Consider the following 19,866-nt stretch of genomic DNA (forward strand, 5'->3'; position numbering starts at 1 on the left):
TACTATGTATTTTTTAATTTTAAAAGTGTTGAAAGAAATAATAGACTTTTAAAAAAACTTTGGTTGAAGATCTCAAATAAATGTTACTCTCATTGCTTCTCAGCTTTATTTTCAGTAAACTTGCAATAATGATAGGTCACAGGGTTACTGCTAAATTAACTTCTATAAATGTGGCTAGCACTACATTTGATGTGGAGTAGGTACCTAGTAAATGTTGAATGTGAATGTTCCTGATCTTTTCTGAATCAAATTCTTATCATACAAGAAATGTAACCTGGTATTTTGTCATTTGAAAACACAAATATATTCTTTAAAATTATTGAGTTCTTGATCTGTGAAATTGCAGTGTTAGTAATACCTGGTTTATGGGGATTAAATGAGTGAATCATTTACATCTGTGCCTGGCACACAGTAAGTGTTCAATAAATGTTAACTGATGCTATTCTTATTAATACCTAGTGGAATCATACGATACAGAACTTAGGTAATTTAGCTCTCCAGAAATTATTAAGCAAAGGATCTTACTGTATAATATCAACCTAACACAAATTGAATATAAATGAAGTATGACATAGTTTTTGTTAATTTTTCTAATAGACAAATATACTTTCACATGAATATTTATTTTAAGATAAAAAACTGGCCAGGTGTGGTGGCTCATGCTTGTAATCCCAGCACTTTGGGAGGCCAGGTGGATCACTTGAGGTCAGGAGTTCAAGACCAGCCTGGCCAATATGGTGAAACCCCATCTCTACCAAAAATACAAAAATTAGGCAGGCATGGTGGCAGGTGCCTGTAATCCCAGCTACTCGGGAGGCTGAGGCACGAGAATCACTTGAACCTGTTAGGCAGAAGTTGTAGTGAGCTGAGATCGCCACTGCACTCCAGCCTGGGCAATAGAGCAAGACTCCATCTCAAAAAAAAAAAAAAAAAATGCTGTTGGCATTGATATTAAGGCCATTAATTGTAATTGTCATTGAATAAGTTTAGTCCTTTCTCACTACATTTCATCCTAGTTTTTAAGAAAGAAATTTTATAGCAAATATTGTCTTATTTTAAAAGAAAAATGACTTTTTGTTTGTATTATACATAGTAGAATAGCTTCACGACCCTCTGGGTTGATAGGATATTTTAAATGTTTTGGTAGTGATTGTTCTCTTTTCTAAGTACAACTCAGTTAAAGCAGAAAAGATATTAAAGTCTAATATTAAAAATTCTTATCTGAGGAAGATACGATACTAATATATCTTTATGTGATCATTTCTTATGTTTTGGTTACTTTGAAGTTATATTTAATAAACCATACACATGAGAGAACAGTACTTAAAACTTGGCATAAATTAATTGATAGGGTAGAGTAGCTTAACATCTAAACCCTAAGCTAAAAATAAAATAAAATAAAACCATAAGCCTTTGAGGCTGACAGAGCTGTATTCAGGTCACAGCTGTATCAGTTAACTATCTGTGTGGTCTCAGGCAGTTTACTCCACCTCTTTATTTTTTATTTATGTTTTTTTTTTTTAAACTCTGGTTATCTCTTACACAGCACTCCACCCCTTTAAGCTTCAGTTTTTTCTTCTGTAGAATGGGAATAATAAAATTTATTTCATAAGTTATTATGAAAGTTAAAAGTATTAAAAAACCAATAAAGTGCCTGCCTCATGAAAGCATTTGACAAATATTAGATAGAAAACAGTCTGTAGGGATTTATAATATATTTTTTAAATTGTTCCCCAATTTGCAGATTTAGATTAAAGGCAAAAGAGTGAGGGTGACTACTCTTAAAACTGTCAGTTAGGCCAGGCGCGGTGGCTCACGCCTGTAATCCCAGCACTTTGGGAGGCCAAGGCAGGCGGATCATCTGAGGTCAGGAGTTTGAGCCCAGCCTGAAGGCCAGCCTGACCAACATGGAGAAACCCAGTCTCTACTAAAAATACAAAAATTAACTGGGTGTGTTGGCACATGCCTGTAATCCCAGCTACTAGGGAGGCTGAGGCAGGAGAATTGCTTGAACCCAGGAGGCGAAGGTTGCGGTGAGCTGAGATCATGCCATTGCACTTTAGCATGGGCAATAAGAGCAAAACTCCGTTTCAAAAAAAAACAAAAAAAGACTGTCAGACCTTTCCATAAAGGTTGGCTGGATTCTTCTGGTAACATAATAGAAAAGGGAACTGATGGGCCGGGCGCAGTGGCTCACGCCTGTAATCCTAGCACTTAGGGAGGCCGAGGCAGGCAGATTGCCTGAGTTCAGGAGTTACAAGAGCAGCCTGGGCAACATGGTAATACCCCGTCTCCACTAAAATACAAAAAATTAGCCGGATATGGTGGCACACACCTGTAGTTCCAGCTACTCAGGAGGCTAAGGCAGGAGAATTGCTTGAACCCCAGAGACAGAGGTTGCAGTGAGCCAAGATTGCACCATTGCACTCCAACCTGGGCAACAGAGCGAGACTTTGTCTCCAAAAAAAAAAAAAGAAAATTAAGTTCTCAATAACAACACCATTGTGGTACTTGGTACTTGATATGTCACAGTTGCTTGAGAACATTTATCTACTTTGTTTGCCTGAGGACTACATGTTCAGAGTCATCTCCCTTGGTTGATTCCTGTAGTTAGTTGATTTTATGCTATGACCTTTAGAGAAATCCTGTCTCCTAAAAAGTAAAAAACTTTGTCTTGGTTTGTCTTTTTTCTATAGAAAAATTTCCGGAGGCCGATCCATATGAAATAATAGAATCCTTCAATGTTGTTGCAAAGGAAGTTTTTAGAAGTATTATTTTGAATGAATACAAAAGGTAAACATAACCTTTTTTGTTGAAATTTAAGTATGCACTGTCTCTGCAAGTTGCCTTGAAAATAGAAACTTGATCAAAGAAAGTTTGTTTTTTTTCAAGTGAACAGTAAAGAATTATAATATTTGCTATATAAATGGACACCTATTGAAGAAAGAAGATACATAGATATGTGACCATCTGTCTTGGGCCTTGTGTGTAAAGCAGTGCTTGCCAGCCCTGACTGCACTTCAGGATTCCCTGTAGAGCATTTTTTTGTTTGTTTGTTTTTTGAGACAGAGTCTCGCTCTGTCGCCCAGGCTGAGTGCGGTGGCGCAATCTCGGCCCAGTGCAAGCTCCACCTCCCGGGTTCACGCCATTCTCCCCGCTCAGCCTCCCAAGTAGCTGGGACTACAGGTACCCACCACCACGCCCAGCTACTTTTTTGTATTTTTAGTAGAGACGGGGTTTCACCGTGTTAGCCAGGTTGGTCTCGATCTCCTGACCTCGTGATCTGCCTGCCTCGGCCTCCCAAAGTGCTGGGTTTACAGGCGTGAGCCACCGCACCTGGCCTACCTATAGAGCTTTTTAACAACACAGTAATATAGGTTCAACTTCAGACGTTCTGATTCAGTGATATTCAGGATAGTGCTCAAGTATCTATTATTTTTTAAAGTTCTACAGGGGATTATGATACGCAACTGAGACTGAGAATTTCCTGGCAGAAATAAACACGTGTGATTTATCTGATTTCCAGTATGACTTCATGTATTTATTTCCTGTATCACTATAGGTGTGATGGTCGGGATTTGACTTCACTTAGGAATATAAGTTGTGAGGTGGATACGTTTAAAACCCTTCATGGATCAGCATTATTTCAAAGAGGACAAACACAGGTAATTTATGTAAAAAGGTCTAATTATTTGGTGAATTAAGAATGTTTAATTAGATCTAATAGAAGTACATTAGTAGATGCTGTAGGTTTTGTCATATGGTATATATTATTTATTTAAATTAATATCTGGCAGTTCTTGTTTGTTTGTTTAGTTTGAGACAGGTTCTTGCTTTGTCACTCAGGCTCCAGTGCAGTGGCACAATCATAGCTCATTGAAACCTCGAACTCCTGGACTCAGGTGATCCTCCCACCTCAGCTTCCCTAGTAGCTGGGACTACAGCCGTGTGCCACCGTGCCTGGTTAATTAAAACTTTTTTTTTTTGTAGAGACAAGGTCTTACTCTGTTGCCCAAGCTGGTCTCAAACTCTTGGCCTCAAGCAATCCTTCTACCACAGCCTCCCAGTGTTCTGGGATTACAGGCATGAACCACCACGCTTGGCCTCTCGTGTGTTTTTTATGTAATCTTAACAGTTTATTTGAGGTATAATTGCTATTCAATAAACTATGTTGTTTAAAATGTGTGTTTTGGTAACTTTTCACATGTATACAACTGAGAAATCAATTAAGATAATGAACGGGCCAGGCATGGTAGCTCATGCTTATAATTCCAGCACTTTGGGAGGCCCAGGAGGGAGGATTGCTTGAGGCCAGGAGTTCGAGGTTGCAATGAGCTGTGGTTGTGCCATTGCACTCCAGCCTGGACTACCGAGCAAGACCCTATCTCTTAAAAAATTTAAAAATGAAAAAGATAATGAACATATCAGTTACCCCCAAGAGTTTCCTCATGCCTTTTTGTAATTCCTTCTTCCTGCCCCCCACCTCCTCAAGAGACTACTGATCTGCTTTTGTCACTATAAATTAGTTTGCATTTTCTAGAATTATCTGATATTTCTGTTATATCTTTCTTTTAATATTGGGTATACAAAATTGAGTAACTCAGACTCCAGTTTATGGCATATTGTCATTGTTGACCTATTCAAGGCCCACATTGTTTTCTCCATGTAGCCTGTACAGTTCTATTCTTTTTCTATTCTTTATTCTTTACATAGGCACCCAGTCTTGTATTTAACAGGTAGCCTTCTGGTTCTCCTTCTGTTCGTTTATTAATATTTACCTACCTCTGTATTCATTGTTCTATGTACCATATTATGCTTTATACCTCTTTCCCACATTAATTGTTTCTTTAATTCTATCAATCTGATAGGTACCAAGTAGTATCTTTTTGCTTTAATTTGTATTTTCCTGATTACTAGTGAGGCTGAGCATTATTTATATGACAGCCAGTCAACATCATCACTGCACAAACCATGCCCTGGAGAACTGCACACCTCCAGGGCACTATTTTCACATGGATATTGTCCCCTAGAGTTGTGCAGTGTGGTGACCCTGCTTCAGGTTTGCCCTTTTATGAATTTTCTGTCCATATCCTTTGGCCAGTTTTTCTTTTTTTAATATGGTTTACTGTATTTTACCTGCTATTTTGCAGTAATTTCTCTTTTTTTTTTTTTTTTTTTGAGACAGAGTCTCGCTCTGTCGCCCAGGCTGAAGTGCAGTGGCGCGATCTCGGCTCACTGCAAGCTCCGCCTCCCGGGTTCACGCCATTCTCCTGCCTCAGCCTCCTGCCTCAGCCTCCTGAGTAGCTAGGACTACAGGCACCCGCCACCGCGCCCGGCTAATTTTTTGTATTTTTAGTAGAGGCGGGGTTTCACTGTGGTCTCGATCTCCTGACCTTGTGATCCGCCCGCCTCGGCCTCCCAAAGTGCTGGGATTACAGGCATGAGCCACCGCGCCCGGCCTGCAGTAATTTCTTAAGTGTTTTAAATATTAATTCCTTTTGGTAACAAACTATATATATATATGTCTCTTTTATTGATTGCCTTTTAACTTTGCCTGCGGTAGTCTACTATGTTTAGAGTAAACCTGAAATCTTTAGTTCTGATATAAATTATTCTGTACCTTAAAGTCACAAAGTTACTCACCTACTTTTTCTATTAGCTTTCTAGTTTTAGCTGTCAAATTTAGACCATTAGTCGATCTTTGAGTTTATTCCTACACATTGTATAAAATGAAAACCTCCATAGTGAGCCAATTTTACATTATTTACTAATACTTTATTTTTCTCAATGACTTGAGATGTTACCTTATGATAGTCAGAGTTTATAAACACATTGTTAAGCTATATCCTTTTTCATTGTTACGTGAATTTTCTGGGCCACTGTCAAACTATTTTAATTATTATGATTTAGGGATATATTTTAATATCTGAGAAACAAGTCATCTTCCCTGTTGGTTTAATCCCCTCAAAATTATCTTAAACTTTAGGTACATTTGTTCCTTTGTTTGAATTTTAGTATTATATCAAGTTCTCAAAATTTCCTTTTAGGATTTACAATTATAATTGCACTAAATTTTTATATTAATCTGAGAGAAGAATGATACTTTTACAATTTAAGTTAGAGTCTTTACAGTGAATATAGTGTGTGTCACCTTTGATTCAGGTTTTGTTTTATGCTCTTTAGTCAAGTTTTTAAAATGCCTTTATTAAGATGTTCTGCATACTTTTGCTATCCATTGTGACAATCTCTGGCTTTGTAGCTGTAGTACTTCGTCCATTCATGTTGAATTTAAGCATTGATGTGATTGAATTTACTGTCATTTTATTATTTTTCTTTTGCCCTTCTGTTTTTTGTTTCTCTATTTTTTACTTTCATTCAGCCTTCTTTTTGAATGAATTAAATATTTTTTTAGAATTTTATTTTAATTTGCCTATTTATTTTTTAGCTGTACCTCTGAATTATTTTCCAGTGATTACTGTAGAAATTACAGCATACATTCATAACTTCTCACAGGTCTTTTTATTTATATATTTTTGAAAATTTTTGTAGAGACAGGGTTTCGCCATATTGCCCAGGCTAGTCTTGAATTCCTGGGCTCCAGCAGTCCAGTCCTCCTGCCTTGGCCTCCCAAAGTGCTGGTATTACAGGCGTGAGCCACCATGCCAGGCCCTCACAGTCTTTTTAGAATTAATTTTGTACCACTTAATATAAAATGAAGAAACTTTGAAACCATTTAGGTGCATTTCCCACCTCTTCTATCCTTTATATTGCAGTTGTCTCATGAGTTACATCTGTATGTGTCATAAACCCCCACAAGGCGGTGTTACAACTTTCCTACAATCATGTCTTTTAAAGAAGTAATAAGAAAAAGACAGGCTTTTATATTGGCCCACATATTTACCATTTCTGGTGCTTTTTATTCCTTTCTGAAGATCCAAGTGTAGATCCAGTATCATTTCCCTTCATTCTGACAAGACTTCCTTTAATATCATCCTGTGAGTTTTCTTTTTTTGAGATGGAGTCTCGCTCTGTTGCCCTGGCTGGAGTGCAGTGGGGTGATCTGTGGCGCGACCTCGGCTCACAGCAAGCTCTGCCTTCTGGGTTCACGTCATTCTTCTGCCTCAGTCTCCCGAGTAGCTGGGACTACAGCTGGCCACCAACATGCCCGGCTAATTTTTTTGTATTTTTAGTAGAGACTGGGTTTCACCGTGTTAGCCAGGATGGTCTCGATCTCCTGACCTCGTGATCCGCCTGCCTCGGCCTCCCAAAGTGCTGGGGATTACAGGTGTGAGCCACCGCGCCCAGCCCATCATATGAGTTTTCTATTAACAAATTCTTATCTTTTGTTTTTCTGAAATGTCTTTATTTTGCCTCTGTGTACAAAGAATCTTTTTGCTGTGTATAGAATTCTGGGGTGAGCCTTTTTTTCTTTTAGCACCTAAATATGTTTCAGTGGTTTTTGTTCTCCATGTTTTTCTGATGAAAAAGACACATTCAAATCATTCTTCCTTATATATTATTATTGTTTTCATGTGGGTGCTTTCAAGATTTGCTCCTTATCTTTGGTTTTCAACATTATGATTGAAAGGTATGATTTCCTTTGAATTTATCCTGCTAAAAGTGTCCTGAGCCTAAATCTGTACATTCATGTCTTTCACCAAACTTGAGAATTTTCATTGATTATTTCTTCAAATATTTTTTCCTGGCTCATTTTCTCTCTTCTTGCCTTCTGGAATTGCAGCTGCACATATCCTTTTGATACGGTCCCACAGGTCACTGCAACTATATTCTCTTTCCTCTCTTCTGCAAATTAGACAATTTTGGTTCATTCATCTTCATGCTTACTGACTCTTGCTATCTCCTTTCCATTATGAGATATTAAAGTTTTCAATTGTAGAATTTCCACTTTTTTTTTTTTTATGTCCTTTGAGTATAGTTATAATAGCTGTTAAAAATCTTTTGTCGCCAGGCGTGGTGGCTCACACCTGTAATCCCAGCACTTTGGGAGGCCAAGGCCGGTGGATCATGAGGTCAGGAGATTGAGATCATCCTGGCTAACACAGTGAAACCCCATCTCTACTAAAAATACAAAAAATTAACCGGGTGTGGTGGCGCACACCTTTAGTCCCAGCTACTTAGGAGGCTGAGGTAGAAGAATTGTCTGAACCCGGGAGGCGGAGGTTGCAGTGAGCAAGATCGTGCCCCTGCACTCCAGCCTGGGCAACAGAGCAAGACTGTGTCTCAAAAAAAAAAAAACAAAATCTTTTGTCTGCTAATCCACCATCTTCATCTACTCAGAATCAGCCTCCATTCCTGTTCTTATTTCTTGAGAATGGGCCCTGTTTCCTTGTACGTTGTTTTCTGGATGTTGTGAATGATACATTGTAGAGTCTCTGGATTATGTTATGTCTCTACAAAGAAGACTGATTTTCTTAATTTTTTTTTTCTTTTTCTGAGATGGAGACTTGCTCTGTTGCCCAGGCTGGAGTACAGTGGTGCAATCTCGGCTCACTGCAAGCTCCGCCTCTCGGGTTCAAGCTATTCTTCTGCCTCAGCCTCCCAAGTAGCTAGGGCTACAGACACACGCCACCATGCGCAGCTAATTTTTGTATTTTTAGTAGAGACAGGGTTTCACCATATTGGCCAGGCTGATCTCGAACTCCTGACCTCGTGATCCGCCCGCCTCAGCCTCCCAAAGTGCTGGGGTTACAGGTGTGGGCCACCATGCCTGGCCTGATTTTTTTTTTTAATTTTAAGCAGGCAGTCGTATTGGCTGAACCTGTATTGAGGCTTCCTTAGCGTACTCTCATACATAGTTCTTAAAAATATTGCTTTCTTTTCATGCCTTCTTTCCCCAGCACTCCTACTGCAGTGCTTTACATATGTAGTCTGTGCAGTGCTTTACATATGTAGTCTGTGCAATGTTAGAACTTTGGATTATTGAGGTTTACACATAGTATGAATATTTGTAGAACAAATAAGTGTATACTGCACTTAGTAGCATGGCAAGCTTTGTGTAGGATGTACTTATCCCATTTTTTTAAGAGTGAGTTGGATTCTTCAAGTATTTTTAGTTTTCATCTTTGTGGTTAGTATATTAAAGCCTGAGGAATTCTTTCTCTTTTTTAGGTGCTTTGTACCGTTACATTTGATTCATTAGAATCCAGTATTAAGTCAGATCAAGTTATAACAGCTATAAAGTAAGTTATGTTTTTACGATGTTTGTTATGTTTTATGATATCCTAGTATATAATTAAAGCTTACGTGGTATATTATTAATTATTGTTACTTTGTTAACCGTGTTTTTGTAATTCATTTTTCTGATTACATCATCATGATTTCAAAGGATTTTGTGTATGTGCTAGATTGTCTTCTAAATTACTGATTTGGAACAAATGTTAGTAAAGCATTTAATTCTTTAATGTGAGTACATTTAGTTCGTTCTCTGTCTCTAGAATGATTTCTTAGGACAGACTTCCTTGGTAATCTTGAATGGATTGGTTTTTCTATTTGAAACAAGAGAGCAAATAAATACACAAAAGCCCCCATTGCTGAAAATGATCTGGAGGCTGTTAATGAAAAACCTTGTTAATGAAAAGCCTTGTTGAATCCCGTTGTGATTTTGTGTTCAGAAATACTTGGCTGTCCTCCTCTACCCCTAAAAAGTCAACAGTAAAATCATGCTGATAAATTTTGATGATAAGAATCTGTATTGTAGGCTGGGCGAGGTGGCTCACGCCTGTAATCCCAGCACTTTGGGAGGCTGAGATGGGCGGATCACGAGGTCAGGAGATCGAGACTATCCTAGCTAACACGGTGAAACCCCATCTCTACTAAAAATGCAAAAATTAACCGGGCGTGATGGTGGGCACCTGTAGTCCCAGCTACTCAGGAGGCTGAGGCAGGAGAATGGCATGAACCCGGGAAGCGGAGCTTGCAGTGAGCTGAGATCGCGCCACTGCACTCCAGCCTGGGCGACAGAGCAAGACTCTGTCTCAAAAAAAAAAAAAAATCTGTATTGCAGTCCTCACCAGCATTATTGCATAGAGTCTTGACACTCATAGCCAGTTCTTTATTTTCCTCAGTGCATAGTAGGGCTACTTCCTGTTCCTGGTTAAGGGTCTCAGAAGACCACACGGCCTGGCCTCCCTTTGCCTGCTGCCCAACTGATGGGGATAATTCCCAGTATCTTCAGGATAGCCGCTGTACTTGTTTTCCATGTATCTGATAGGATCGACAGTGCAGCTGTGTGTGTGAAGGTGGAATGCAGAACACTGGGCTTGGTCAGGGTACCTCCATATATTCCAGTCTTAGGTCTATAACCTGTGTAAATAAAGGGGCACACATGGTCACTCAGATTTCTATTTCTTATAAAATGAACTGGGCCAATGACCTGCTATAATCCTCTCTAGCTCCCAAAATCTGTGATTCCTTTAGTCCTCTGAAGGAGTTTGGTTTTTAGATTTCTTTCTCCAAAGCTACAGTTTATGATCATGCAGATTCTGCCCCATCCCAGGACTTTTTCTTCATTTCACATATTGACTGGGAGAAGCATTGTAGCTCTGAGATTTAACTAAGGTGAGTATAGCATTTAGGATTCTTTCAGTAGTTATTAATGCTTAAAAATACATCTATTGTCTTGCCTTAGTATTCAAATCTGGATATTTAAGGACTTATATTTAAGGCAAAATTGGTTTCCTAAATCTGTACAATTCATTCATGAGCCCCAGAAGAAAATATCACGTCACAATCATCCTTCTAATTAATTCTTTGGTTTTCAGTTTCAGTCTGATTTTTCATTAACACCTAGTTGTTTTGTAAAATCCCCTTAAATCTGTTTTAGTTGTGTTTTGAAATAAATATGTTTTTTCCCTATGATGTTTTTAATATTATGCCTTTTATTTGTAGTGGGATAAAAGATAAAAATTTCATGCTGCACTATGAGGTAAGGTGAATTTTTTTCCCCAAAATTTTATTTTATTAATTTTTATGAGACAAGGTCTCACTCTGTTGCCCAGGCTGGAGTGGAATGGTGCAGTCTCAGCTCACTGCAACCTCTCCCTCCCAGGCTCAAGACATCCTCCCGCCTCAGCATCCCAAGTAGCTGGGATTACAGGCTTGTGCAACCACAATTGGCTAATTTTTCTATTTTTTTCTAGAGATGGGGTTTTGCCATGTTGCTCAGGCTGGAACATTTTATTTTTAAAAACTTCCAGGATACAGTAAAGTTGAAAGAACTTTACAGTGACTATCCATATATCCACTATCTGGGTTTTACCAATAATATTTTAGTTTTCTAGTTTTATCATATATCTATTAAGGTCAGTTTGGGGCTACTATTTTATTGCTTATAGAAGGCATGGCAAGCTTTGTGTAGAATGATAAATAGAGATGTATTTTTAGAGAGTACTTTAGCACTCTCTACTAAAGTACTAAAGTCTCTAAAGTACTACTTTAGAGAGATAAGACATAAATACTTTAGAGAGATAAATAGTACTTTTCTAATCAACAACTTCCTGTTCTAAGTCATTAAGTCATGCATAAAATCTAAAGAAAGTATAGCAGACAATATCGTTGTAGGTAAAAAAAAAAAAAAAAAAGTCATGCCTGTATACATGTGTGTCAAACAAAAGTAGAGTTTTTTAAATACCTCAAGTGACAAATCACCTTATTCGCTCATTGAAATGTTCATATTTATACTCAGTTGATTGGTAGTGAAAGATGAGACATTTAATATTAAGTTACTTTATATGAGATGATTCTAGATAATTGAGTTTGTGATTGACTTTATTCACAACAAATCCTAAGGGACTAGACCTAATATAAAGTACTTTTAATTTTATTATTTGAAGAATATACATGGAGAGCAGGGCATGGTAGCTCATACCTGTAATCCCAGCACTTTGGGAGGCTGAGGATGGAGGATTGCTGAGCCCAGAAATTCAAGACCAGCTTGGGCAACATGGTGAGATCCTGTCTCTACAAAAAAATCTAAAAATTAGCCAAGCATGGTGGCATCTGCCTATAGTCCCAGCTACCCGGGAGGCTGAGATGGGAGGATTGTTTGAGCCCAAGAGGTTGAGAATGCAGCAAGCCATTATCACCCCGCTCCACTTCAGCCTGGGCAACAGAGTGAGACCCTGTCTCAGATAATAAAAATAAAAGGAATACAACATGAGAGACTTACGTAAAGTAGCAAGTCATTTCGCTTTTGTGTAACCCTTGGTGGCTGCCCAGAATCCCAGCATTTCACTTTTGCTGATTCTGCTGTAATCAATAGAGAACATTTTTCATAGAAAGTATATGCTACAGAATACCCATAAACATCGAGATTCATCCAGGTCTTGAATCCCTTATAAATATCTCGTTCTGGATATACCCTGGTGCTACAGAAGCCAGAGAGGAATTGTAATTGAGTAAAGCAGGTTTTTTGTCATGAGCTGGAGAGCATGTGGCAGTCTTAAAAGGGCAGCTGTGCAAAATGGAGGTCTAGCTGATTATTAGGTAAGGGGGTTGGGGAGGGAGCTGGAGAAGGATATGGGCCATTATTGCCATATTTTATTTTTTTAAATCTCTTTATTATAAAATAAAGCATAGGTGCTGAAAACTGTATGAAACAAAGGATGGCTTAATAAGTTTTTATAAGGCAAATACCCTTGTAACCACCATCCAAGTCAGGAAATTTAACATTTCCAGCCACCTCAAAAGCCCCTCCATGTTTTTCATCCCAATCTCAATACCCTTCGTCTCCTAAAAGTAGGTAACTACTCAAGTTTTATAGTAATCATCTTGGATTTCCTGGCTCCATTTCTAGATACTATAGTTTAGTCTTGTTTTTTTTCTTTAAAATGTTTGATATTTCCTTTTCTGTTTTAGTTTGTTTGAGACGGAGTCTCACTGTGTCACCCAGGCTGGAGTACAGTGGCACCATCTTGGCTCACTGCAACCTCCATCTCCCGGCCTTAAGTGATCCTCCTGCCTCAGCCCCCTAAGTAGCTGGACTATAGGCACCACCACACAACCCGCTAATTTTTAGATTTTTTGCAAAATGGGGTTTTGCCATGTTGCCCAGGCTGGTCTCAAACTCCTGGGCTCAAGCAGTCTGCCTGCCTCAGCTGGGATTATAGACATAAGCCACCATGCCTGGCCTGATATTTCTTTAAGTCTTTTTAAATCTATACATTTCTCCTCCATTACATTCTTTTCTTACAGTCTATCTGTTGAAGCCCCATAACCATTTGACTTATAGTCTCCCAGATTGGGGGTTGCTGATTGCTCACTCGTGGTGCAATTCAACGTATTCCTCTGCCCTCTCTATTTCCTGCAAATTGACTGCTAGATCCAGAGGTTTAATCAGATTACTGCTCCATCCACTGCTTTTAAGAGCAGTGGCTCACGCCTATAATCCCAGCACTTTGGGAGGCCGAGGCGGGCGGATCACCTGAGGTTGGGAGTTCAAAACCAGCCTGACCAACATGGTGAAACCCCGTCTGTACTAGAAATAAAAAATTAGCCGGGCATGGTGGTGCATGCCTATAATCCCAGCTACTTGGGAGACTGAGGCAGGAGAATCGCTTGAACCCGGAAGCAGAGGTTGCAGTGAGCTGAGATCGCACCGTTGCACGCCAGCCTGGGCAACAAGAGCAGAACTCCGTCTCAAAAAAAAAAAAAAAAAAAAAAATTATTGTTAAACTGGAATTATAGATATTTGGGGAAATTTTTTTTTTTTTTTTTTAATTTAAACGGAGTCTCTGTTGCACAGGCTGGAGGGCAGTGGCGCAGTGTCGGCTCCCTGCAACCTCTGCCTCCTGGGTTCAAGCAATTCTTGTGCCTCAGCCTCCTGAGTAGCTGGGAGTACAGGCATGCGCCACCACGCCCGGCTAATTTTTGTATTTTTAGTAGATAGAGGGTCTCACCATGTTGGCCAGGCTAGCCCCAAACTCCTGAGCTCAAGTGAGCTGCCTGCCTTGGCCTCCCAAAGTGCTGGAATTACAGGCATGAGCCACTGCACCCGACCTGAAACTACAGATTTTTATCGGAAGTCTTCCTATTGTCAAATGATCACAACTAATTCATATTTCTTCAAGATAACATATACATCAAATAAAACAGTTTGCAACCACTGTCTAAAATAAAACTCTTACAGAAAAGAGCTGTTTCCTCCATACATTTTTGTCATTACATTTTGCTTGAGAAATACTTCAAAATATGCAACTTTCCCATTCATGTATTTTGTTTCATATCTGAAAAAGGTAGTGGAGAGAGATAACTCTAAAAAGTATCAGTGTAAATTAAATTTCAATTTAGTGAAATAAATGTGGGCTTTGCTATGGGTAAAAAAATCTGATTCTTCAATGTGTACTTTTTAAATATGTACATATTTTTTCTTATTACAAAAATATAACATTTTGTTATTGTTAATAATTTAAATGTAATGGAAGTTTATGGTGTAAATCTCCATACCCCTCCAGTTCCCACATCCTAATCCATTTACATACTTGTAATAGCTACTTTTAGCAATTTGGTATGTATGTTAAATTTATATCGTACATTTTCTGTATATTTATGAATGTACTTTTTTAAAAAACAAAAATGAGATTCTACTGTTCTGTAAGTTCTATTATTTTGGTAATATAACTTGGACATCTTTCTATGTCAATTGTATATGTGTGTGTGTTTTTTTTAAGTTTCCTCCTTATGCAACTAATGAAATTGGCAAAGTCACTGGTTTAAATAGAAGAGAACTTGGGCATGGTAAGTACAGATCTGTAAACTTATACAGTATTCTTACAGAGACTTAATACATTTTTTTACTTACTGTTTTCTATTCTAATTTAGGTGCTCTTGCTGAGAAAGCTTTGTATCCTGTTATTCCCAAAGATTTTCCTTTCACCATAAGAGTTACATCTGAAGTCCTAGAGTCAAATGGTACAGTATTGAAATACTTCTTTCATAGTAGAAAAGACCATATTCCCTATTCTATTATTAAGTTTTCAAATGTAGTGTTACATTTTGTTTATTACTACAGAACCCAAGTATATTGCAAGAGAAAAATGTATTGAGTTAATCATATACTTGTCTTAATCTCTGTTCTTAGCTAATGAGTTGTTTTGAAAGCAATATAAAACAAATGCTTTTCTTTATCTGTTACAGTAGATCCAGTTTGGCTTGTTTCTTTATTTTTACAAACAAACCACAGAACAAGGTTATCAGAGAGGAGAAGGGCCAAAATAGAGTGATCATTAGGCAGGGGATACCTGTCACATATCCACATGAATAATAACTGGACATCACAGAGGGAGTCTAGGCAAGAGGTCACATTTAAATAAAAAATTCGTCCATGGGTCAAGGTACGGTGCAGTCATTAAAGGCAGAAAGGTCATGGAGTTCTTAAAGGTGTAAGAGACATAAATCAGATAGTCACAGATTTTGAGAGAAAAATACCAAAGTAAACTCAGAATTTAAACTAAAGACTTTGTGGTTCTCTACTGGGTGTGACTAAACTAATGGGCTTATGCAAGTGAGAGAGCCAAAGCCCTATATCTTTAACTACTTCTGATAAGCAAGAAAAAAGATATGCCCTAGGAAGTCTATTAGAATATCTGTAGCAATACTGTGCAATAGAACTTTATGTGATGGGCTGGGTGTGGTGGCTCACACCTGTAATCCCAGCACTGTGGGAGGCCGAGGCGGGCGGATCACAAGGTTCCGAGGGTCTAACATGGTGAAACCCTGTCTCTACTAAAAATACAAAAAATTAGCTGGGTGTGGTGACAAGCTGAGACTCCATCTCAAAAAATAATAATAAAATAAAACTTTTTGTGATGATAGAAATCCTCTTTCTCTGTGCTATCTAGTTGAAGAATTAAATTTATTTTAATTGATTAAACTTTAAGTCACCACTTATGGCTAATGGCTACCATATTGGATCATGCAGCCCCATAGTTTATAGCTTAAAAGAACTTGCCTTAGGTGCTTTTAAAAAAAAGAGACTATTGAATATTTGTATTGTAATGGAATATTTATAAGGAAATAACCACTAGTAATACTTTGCTACATTTAAAAAAATCAGTATAATATAAAGCAGGTATTTTTTTTTCTATAGGGTCATCTTCTATGGCATCTGCATGTGGCGGAAGTTTAGCATTAATGGATTCAGGTAAAAGAATTATGTCTCAGAACTGCTGATATTGCTCATGCCTGTAATCCCAACACTTTGGGAGGCCAAGGCAGGAGGCTCACTTGAGGCCAGGAGTTGAAGACCAGCCTGGGCAACATAGCAAGACCCCATCTCTACAAAAAAGATTAAAAAAAAACATGCTAACCTTTTATACACACCTGTTAGTATAAAATATAAGATTTCTTTAAATTTGGGTTTTAGTAAAACTCTAATCAAGCCAGAGCAAGATGGTTGAAAAGTAGAGCTTCAGATATCCAGATATCTGCTGGAATTCTTATTTTTAGCTAAAAGCAGTACACTGAAAAATTTTTATTTGCATTGGTGACCTAGTAAACTTCATTTCCATCCAAAAGGTAGGTAGCTCCAGAATTGATTCCAATCACCAAGGAAGTTTTGCTTAGTAAGTACTATTAGGACTTAAGAGAAAGCAACTGTATTCTTTCAGTCAATTTATACAAGCCAAGAGAACAATGCCACTCAGGCATGTACACACAATTTTAGGAAGGCGGACTACAAATGGTTCATTATAATCCCCAGGTCTGAAACGCCAAAAAGGAACGCATTATGCTTGGAGGTTTTTTTTTTTTTGCCTTCTGAGACAGAGTCTCGCTCTGTTGCCCAGGCTGGAATGCAGTGGTGCAATCTTTGCTCACTGCAACCTCTGCCTCCTGGGTTCAAGTGATTCTTCTGAGTAGCTGGGATTACAGGCATGTGCTACCACGCTTGGCTAATTTGCATATTTTTAGTAGAGATGGGGTTTCACCATATTGGCCAGGCTGGTCTCGAACTCCTGACCTCGTGATCCACCCACCTTGCCCTCCCAAAGTGCTGGGATTACAGGCGTGAGCCACAGCGCCTGGCTGCTAGGAGATTCTTAAAACCAGTTCGTGCCAAACTGTCGTCAATGCTGCTATTCAAGAAGAAAGAGAAGGAACCTAAAGACACTAAAGAGGCCACAGGAGTTCTCTGATAAGTTCATACATTTACAGTACTGGCATGAAAGATAGAAAGGAGGGCCGTAACAGAGGATAAAATGAAAACATGGTGTGAATATATAGTAATATTATCTAGAAAAATTAAAAACAGGCCAAAGCAAAAAATGCTAAAGGCACTTTTCTAATTTATTCAATAAAGGAAAACATAATCTGATGTTTAAGGTAGCTGGTAAAATACTGCTGCTACTCTTTTCATCTTCAGTCTTTCACTCTACAAATCTTTACTTTGTGGCACCTATGTGCCAAGCACTGATCTAAGTTCTTAGGACATGGTGATGAACAAAACAGTCTTCGTCTTCATGGCACTTGTGTTTCCATTCCAAATCTCATATTGGAAAACACTGAACAAATCTTGAAAAAGGTAAACTGAAAATAAAAGATGACATCATAGGCCGGGCGCGGTGGCTCAAGCCTGTAATCCCAGCACTTTGGGAGGCCGAGACGGGTGGATCACGAGGTCAGGAGATCGAGACCATACTGGCTAACACGGTGAAACCCCGTCTCTACTAAAAAATACAAAAAACTAGCCAGGCGCGGTGGCGGGCGCCTGTAGTCCCAGCTACTCGGGAGGCTGAGGCAGGAGAATGGCGTGAACCCGGGAGGCGGAGCTTGCAGTGAGCTGAGATCCGGCCACTGCACTCCAGCCTGGGCGGCAGAGCGAGACTCCGTCTCAAAAAAAAAAAAAAGATGACATCATAGGAGAGTCTTTACCTGCCATTTTTATATGAATTCAGATCTTTTGGTCTAGACAAAAACTCATCCTCGATTATGATGAGAACTTCAGGATTAGATTACTGAAGTATGATGGCAGGCATTGAGAAATGATGGAGACTGGTATCCCAAGGACGGAAAACGTTATTATTGGAAGAGAAGAAAAGTATTTTCTATAAAGTATAACACAATGAACTTGATTGTGACCCTCAACAAGACTCTTAAGTTATAAAAAGAATGGTTTGTAAGTAGTTTAGAAAGGAAATGGGCCAGGCACGGTGGCTCATGCCTGTAATCCCAGCACTTTGGGAGCCTGAGGCGGGTGGATCACTTGAGGTCAGGAGTTTGAGGCCCACCTGGCCAACATAGTGAAACCCTGTCTCTAGTAAAAATACAAGAATTAGCTGGGTGTGGTGGCCCACGCCTATAATCCCAGCTACTTGGGAGGCTGAGTCAAGAGAATCGCTTGAACCCAGGAGGCAGAGGGTGCAGTGAGCTGAGATGATGCCACTGCACTCCAACCTGGGTGACAGAGTGACTCTGTCTCAAAAAAAAAGAAAGAAAGAAAGAAAGGAAACGGACTACAGAAAGAAGCCAGAAGAGACTTCTCCAAAACAAGTCATGCCATAGTTATTTAATTCACTTTCTGTTTTGAAGAAATTACTGGATTTGCAGTAGAGGGTATTGCTGTTGGTGTGATGTATCTGTAATTCAGCTTTATGGTTTATGATATCTTTATGATACCTTGTGTAAATGATGCAGAAATTTAGACTAGATAATAGGTGGACCATTCATACTGGCTAAGGGATGAGCAAAGGGACTGCTTAATGTGATCAGCAGGTCAGAGGAGGATCTCAGGTTGAAGACTTGAGGATGCTTGTTTCAGCCGTGTCTCTTTCAATGTTGACTTGACTGAGAACACTGGCCTGCCAATAAAAAGGATACTGATTAAAAGGAATGAGTGACTGATTTGTTAAATGACAAAATTGAGCAGGATAAAAAAATATAGAGCTTAATAGTTTAAAAATTAAATGTGAAGCGATAAAGCCAAAAACCTCAAAAAAGTTAAATTTGATAAGAATGAATGTCAAGTCCTGTGGGATGGGCCAATACAGGGTATACAGTTCAATTCAAATATGATTTTGAATTGCTTGAAAAGGGCTTGCCCTGCTCTAAGTCAGGCACTGTCCTATGCCCTGGGCCCGGGGATACAAATTGTACCCAGGTTTTGAAAAAGCTTAAAGGTTTGAAAACAAACAAAAAGATACTAATAGATCGAAGAGGTAATAATACAAATATGTATGAGGCATACAGGGTGATTGATGAACTAGGCTGAGCATAATTGGCTTAGAGAGACTACTACATTTCATTTGATTTTAAAGGCTGAGTAGTTGTTGACTGGGCATATCAGGAGCAGGGCCTGTATTTCACATGAAGGGACCAGCATGTGCAAAGTTAAGAAGTTATGAAACAGTGTAGTGTGTTTCAGGAATGCCCTCGAAAGAGGTGTTAAGGTAATAAAGTAGAATCATATGTTGAAGGTCATTGTTATGCTAAGGAGTTTGAACTTAAAGCCAGCATTTTTCCAATTCAGTATTCCATGGAATAGTGTTCCACAGGACATTGATTATTGTATACCATGAAAAAGTTTATCCTGTTCTAAAGTAAGTTTCAGCAGGCTTAAGCAGGTTTATTTAATGTGGGTTAAATAGACTTTAATAAGCTAATTCTAATACTGACTCTCTAGGAATAGGACATGTAATATTTTTCCAAATTTATTTGACCTCAGAATATGTACAAACATTTCCTGAAAGTAGTCAGTGAGGAACTTGAAGGATTTTATGGAAAACAGTGGCATGATTTGAATCTGCTTTTGTTTTTTCCAAATAGTTTTTCCCAGCTTAAGTGATGAATAGCCCTGGGGAATGAGATGGCAGAGACTAAGAAGTAAAGAGAGAAACTAAAATCTGGGAAGCCAGA

The 19,866-nt window shown here is 38.7% G+C and overlaps 1 protein-coding gene across 3 annotated transcripts in view; it reads left to right on the forward strand.

The window, feature by feature from the left end:
* The window catches only part of PNPT1 (polyribonucleotide nucleotidyltransferase 1), a 58,534-nt gene that overhangs the window by 24,551 nt on the left and 14,117 nt on the right, over window positions 1–19,866 (forward strand). For all 3 annotated transcript variants that reach the window (XM_015112399.3, XM_028831652.2, XM_015112401.3), the window contains exons 12-18: window positions 2,697–2,793; window positions 3,563–3,665; window positions 9,130–9,200; window positions 10,909–10,945; window positions 14,688–14,754; window positions 14,839–14,928; window positions 16,106–16,159. In XM_015112399.3, the coding sequence (XP_014967885.1) occupies window positions 2,697–2,793; window positions 3,563–3,665; window positions 9,130–9,200; window positions 10,909–10,945; window positions 14,688–14,754; window positions 14,839–14,928; window positions 16,106–16,159 (519 nt within the window). The remainder of the gene's footprint in view (window positions 1–2,696; window positions 2,794–3,562; window positions 3,666–9,129; window positions 9,201–10,908; window positions 10,946–14,687; window positions 14,755–14,838; window positions 14,929–16,105; window positions 16,160–19,866) is intronic.

Source organism: Macaca mulatta, chromosome 13 (genome assembly GCF_049350105.2).
Source record: "Macaca mulatta isolate MMU2019108-1 chromosome 13, T2T-MMU8v2.0, whole genome shotgun sequence".
Classification (NCBI taxonomy): domain Eukaryota; kingdom Metazoa; phylum Chordata; class Mammalia; order Primates; family Cercopithecidae; genus Macaca; species Macaca mulatta.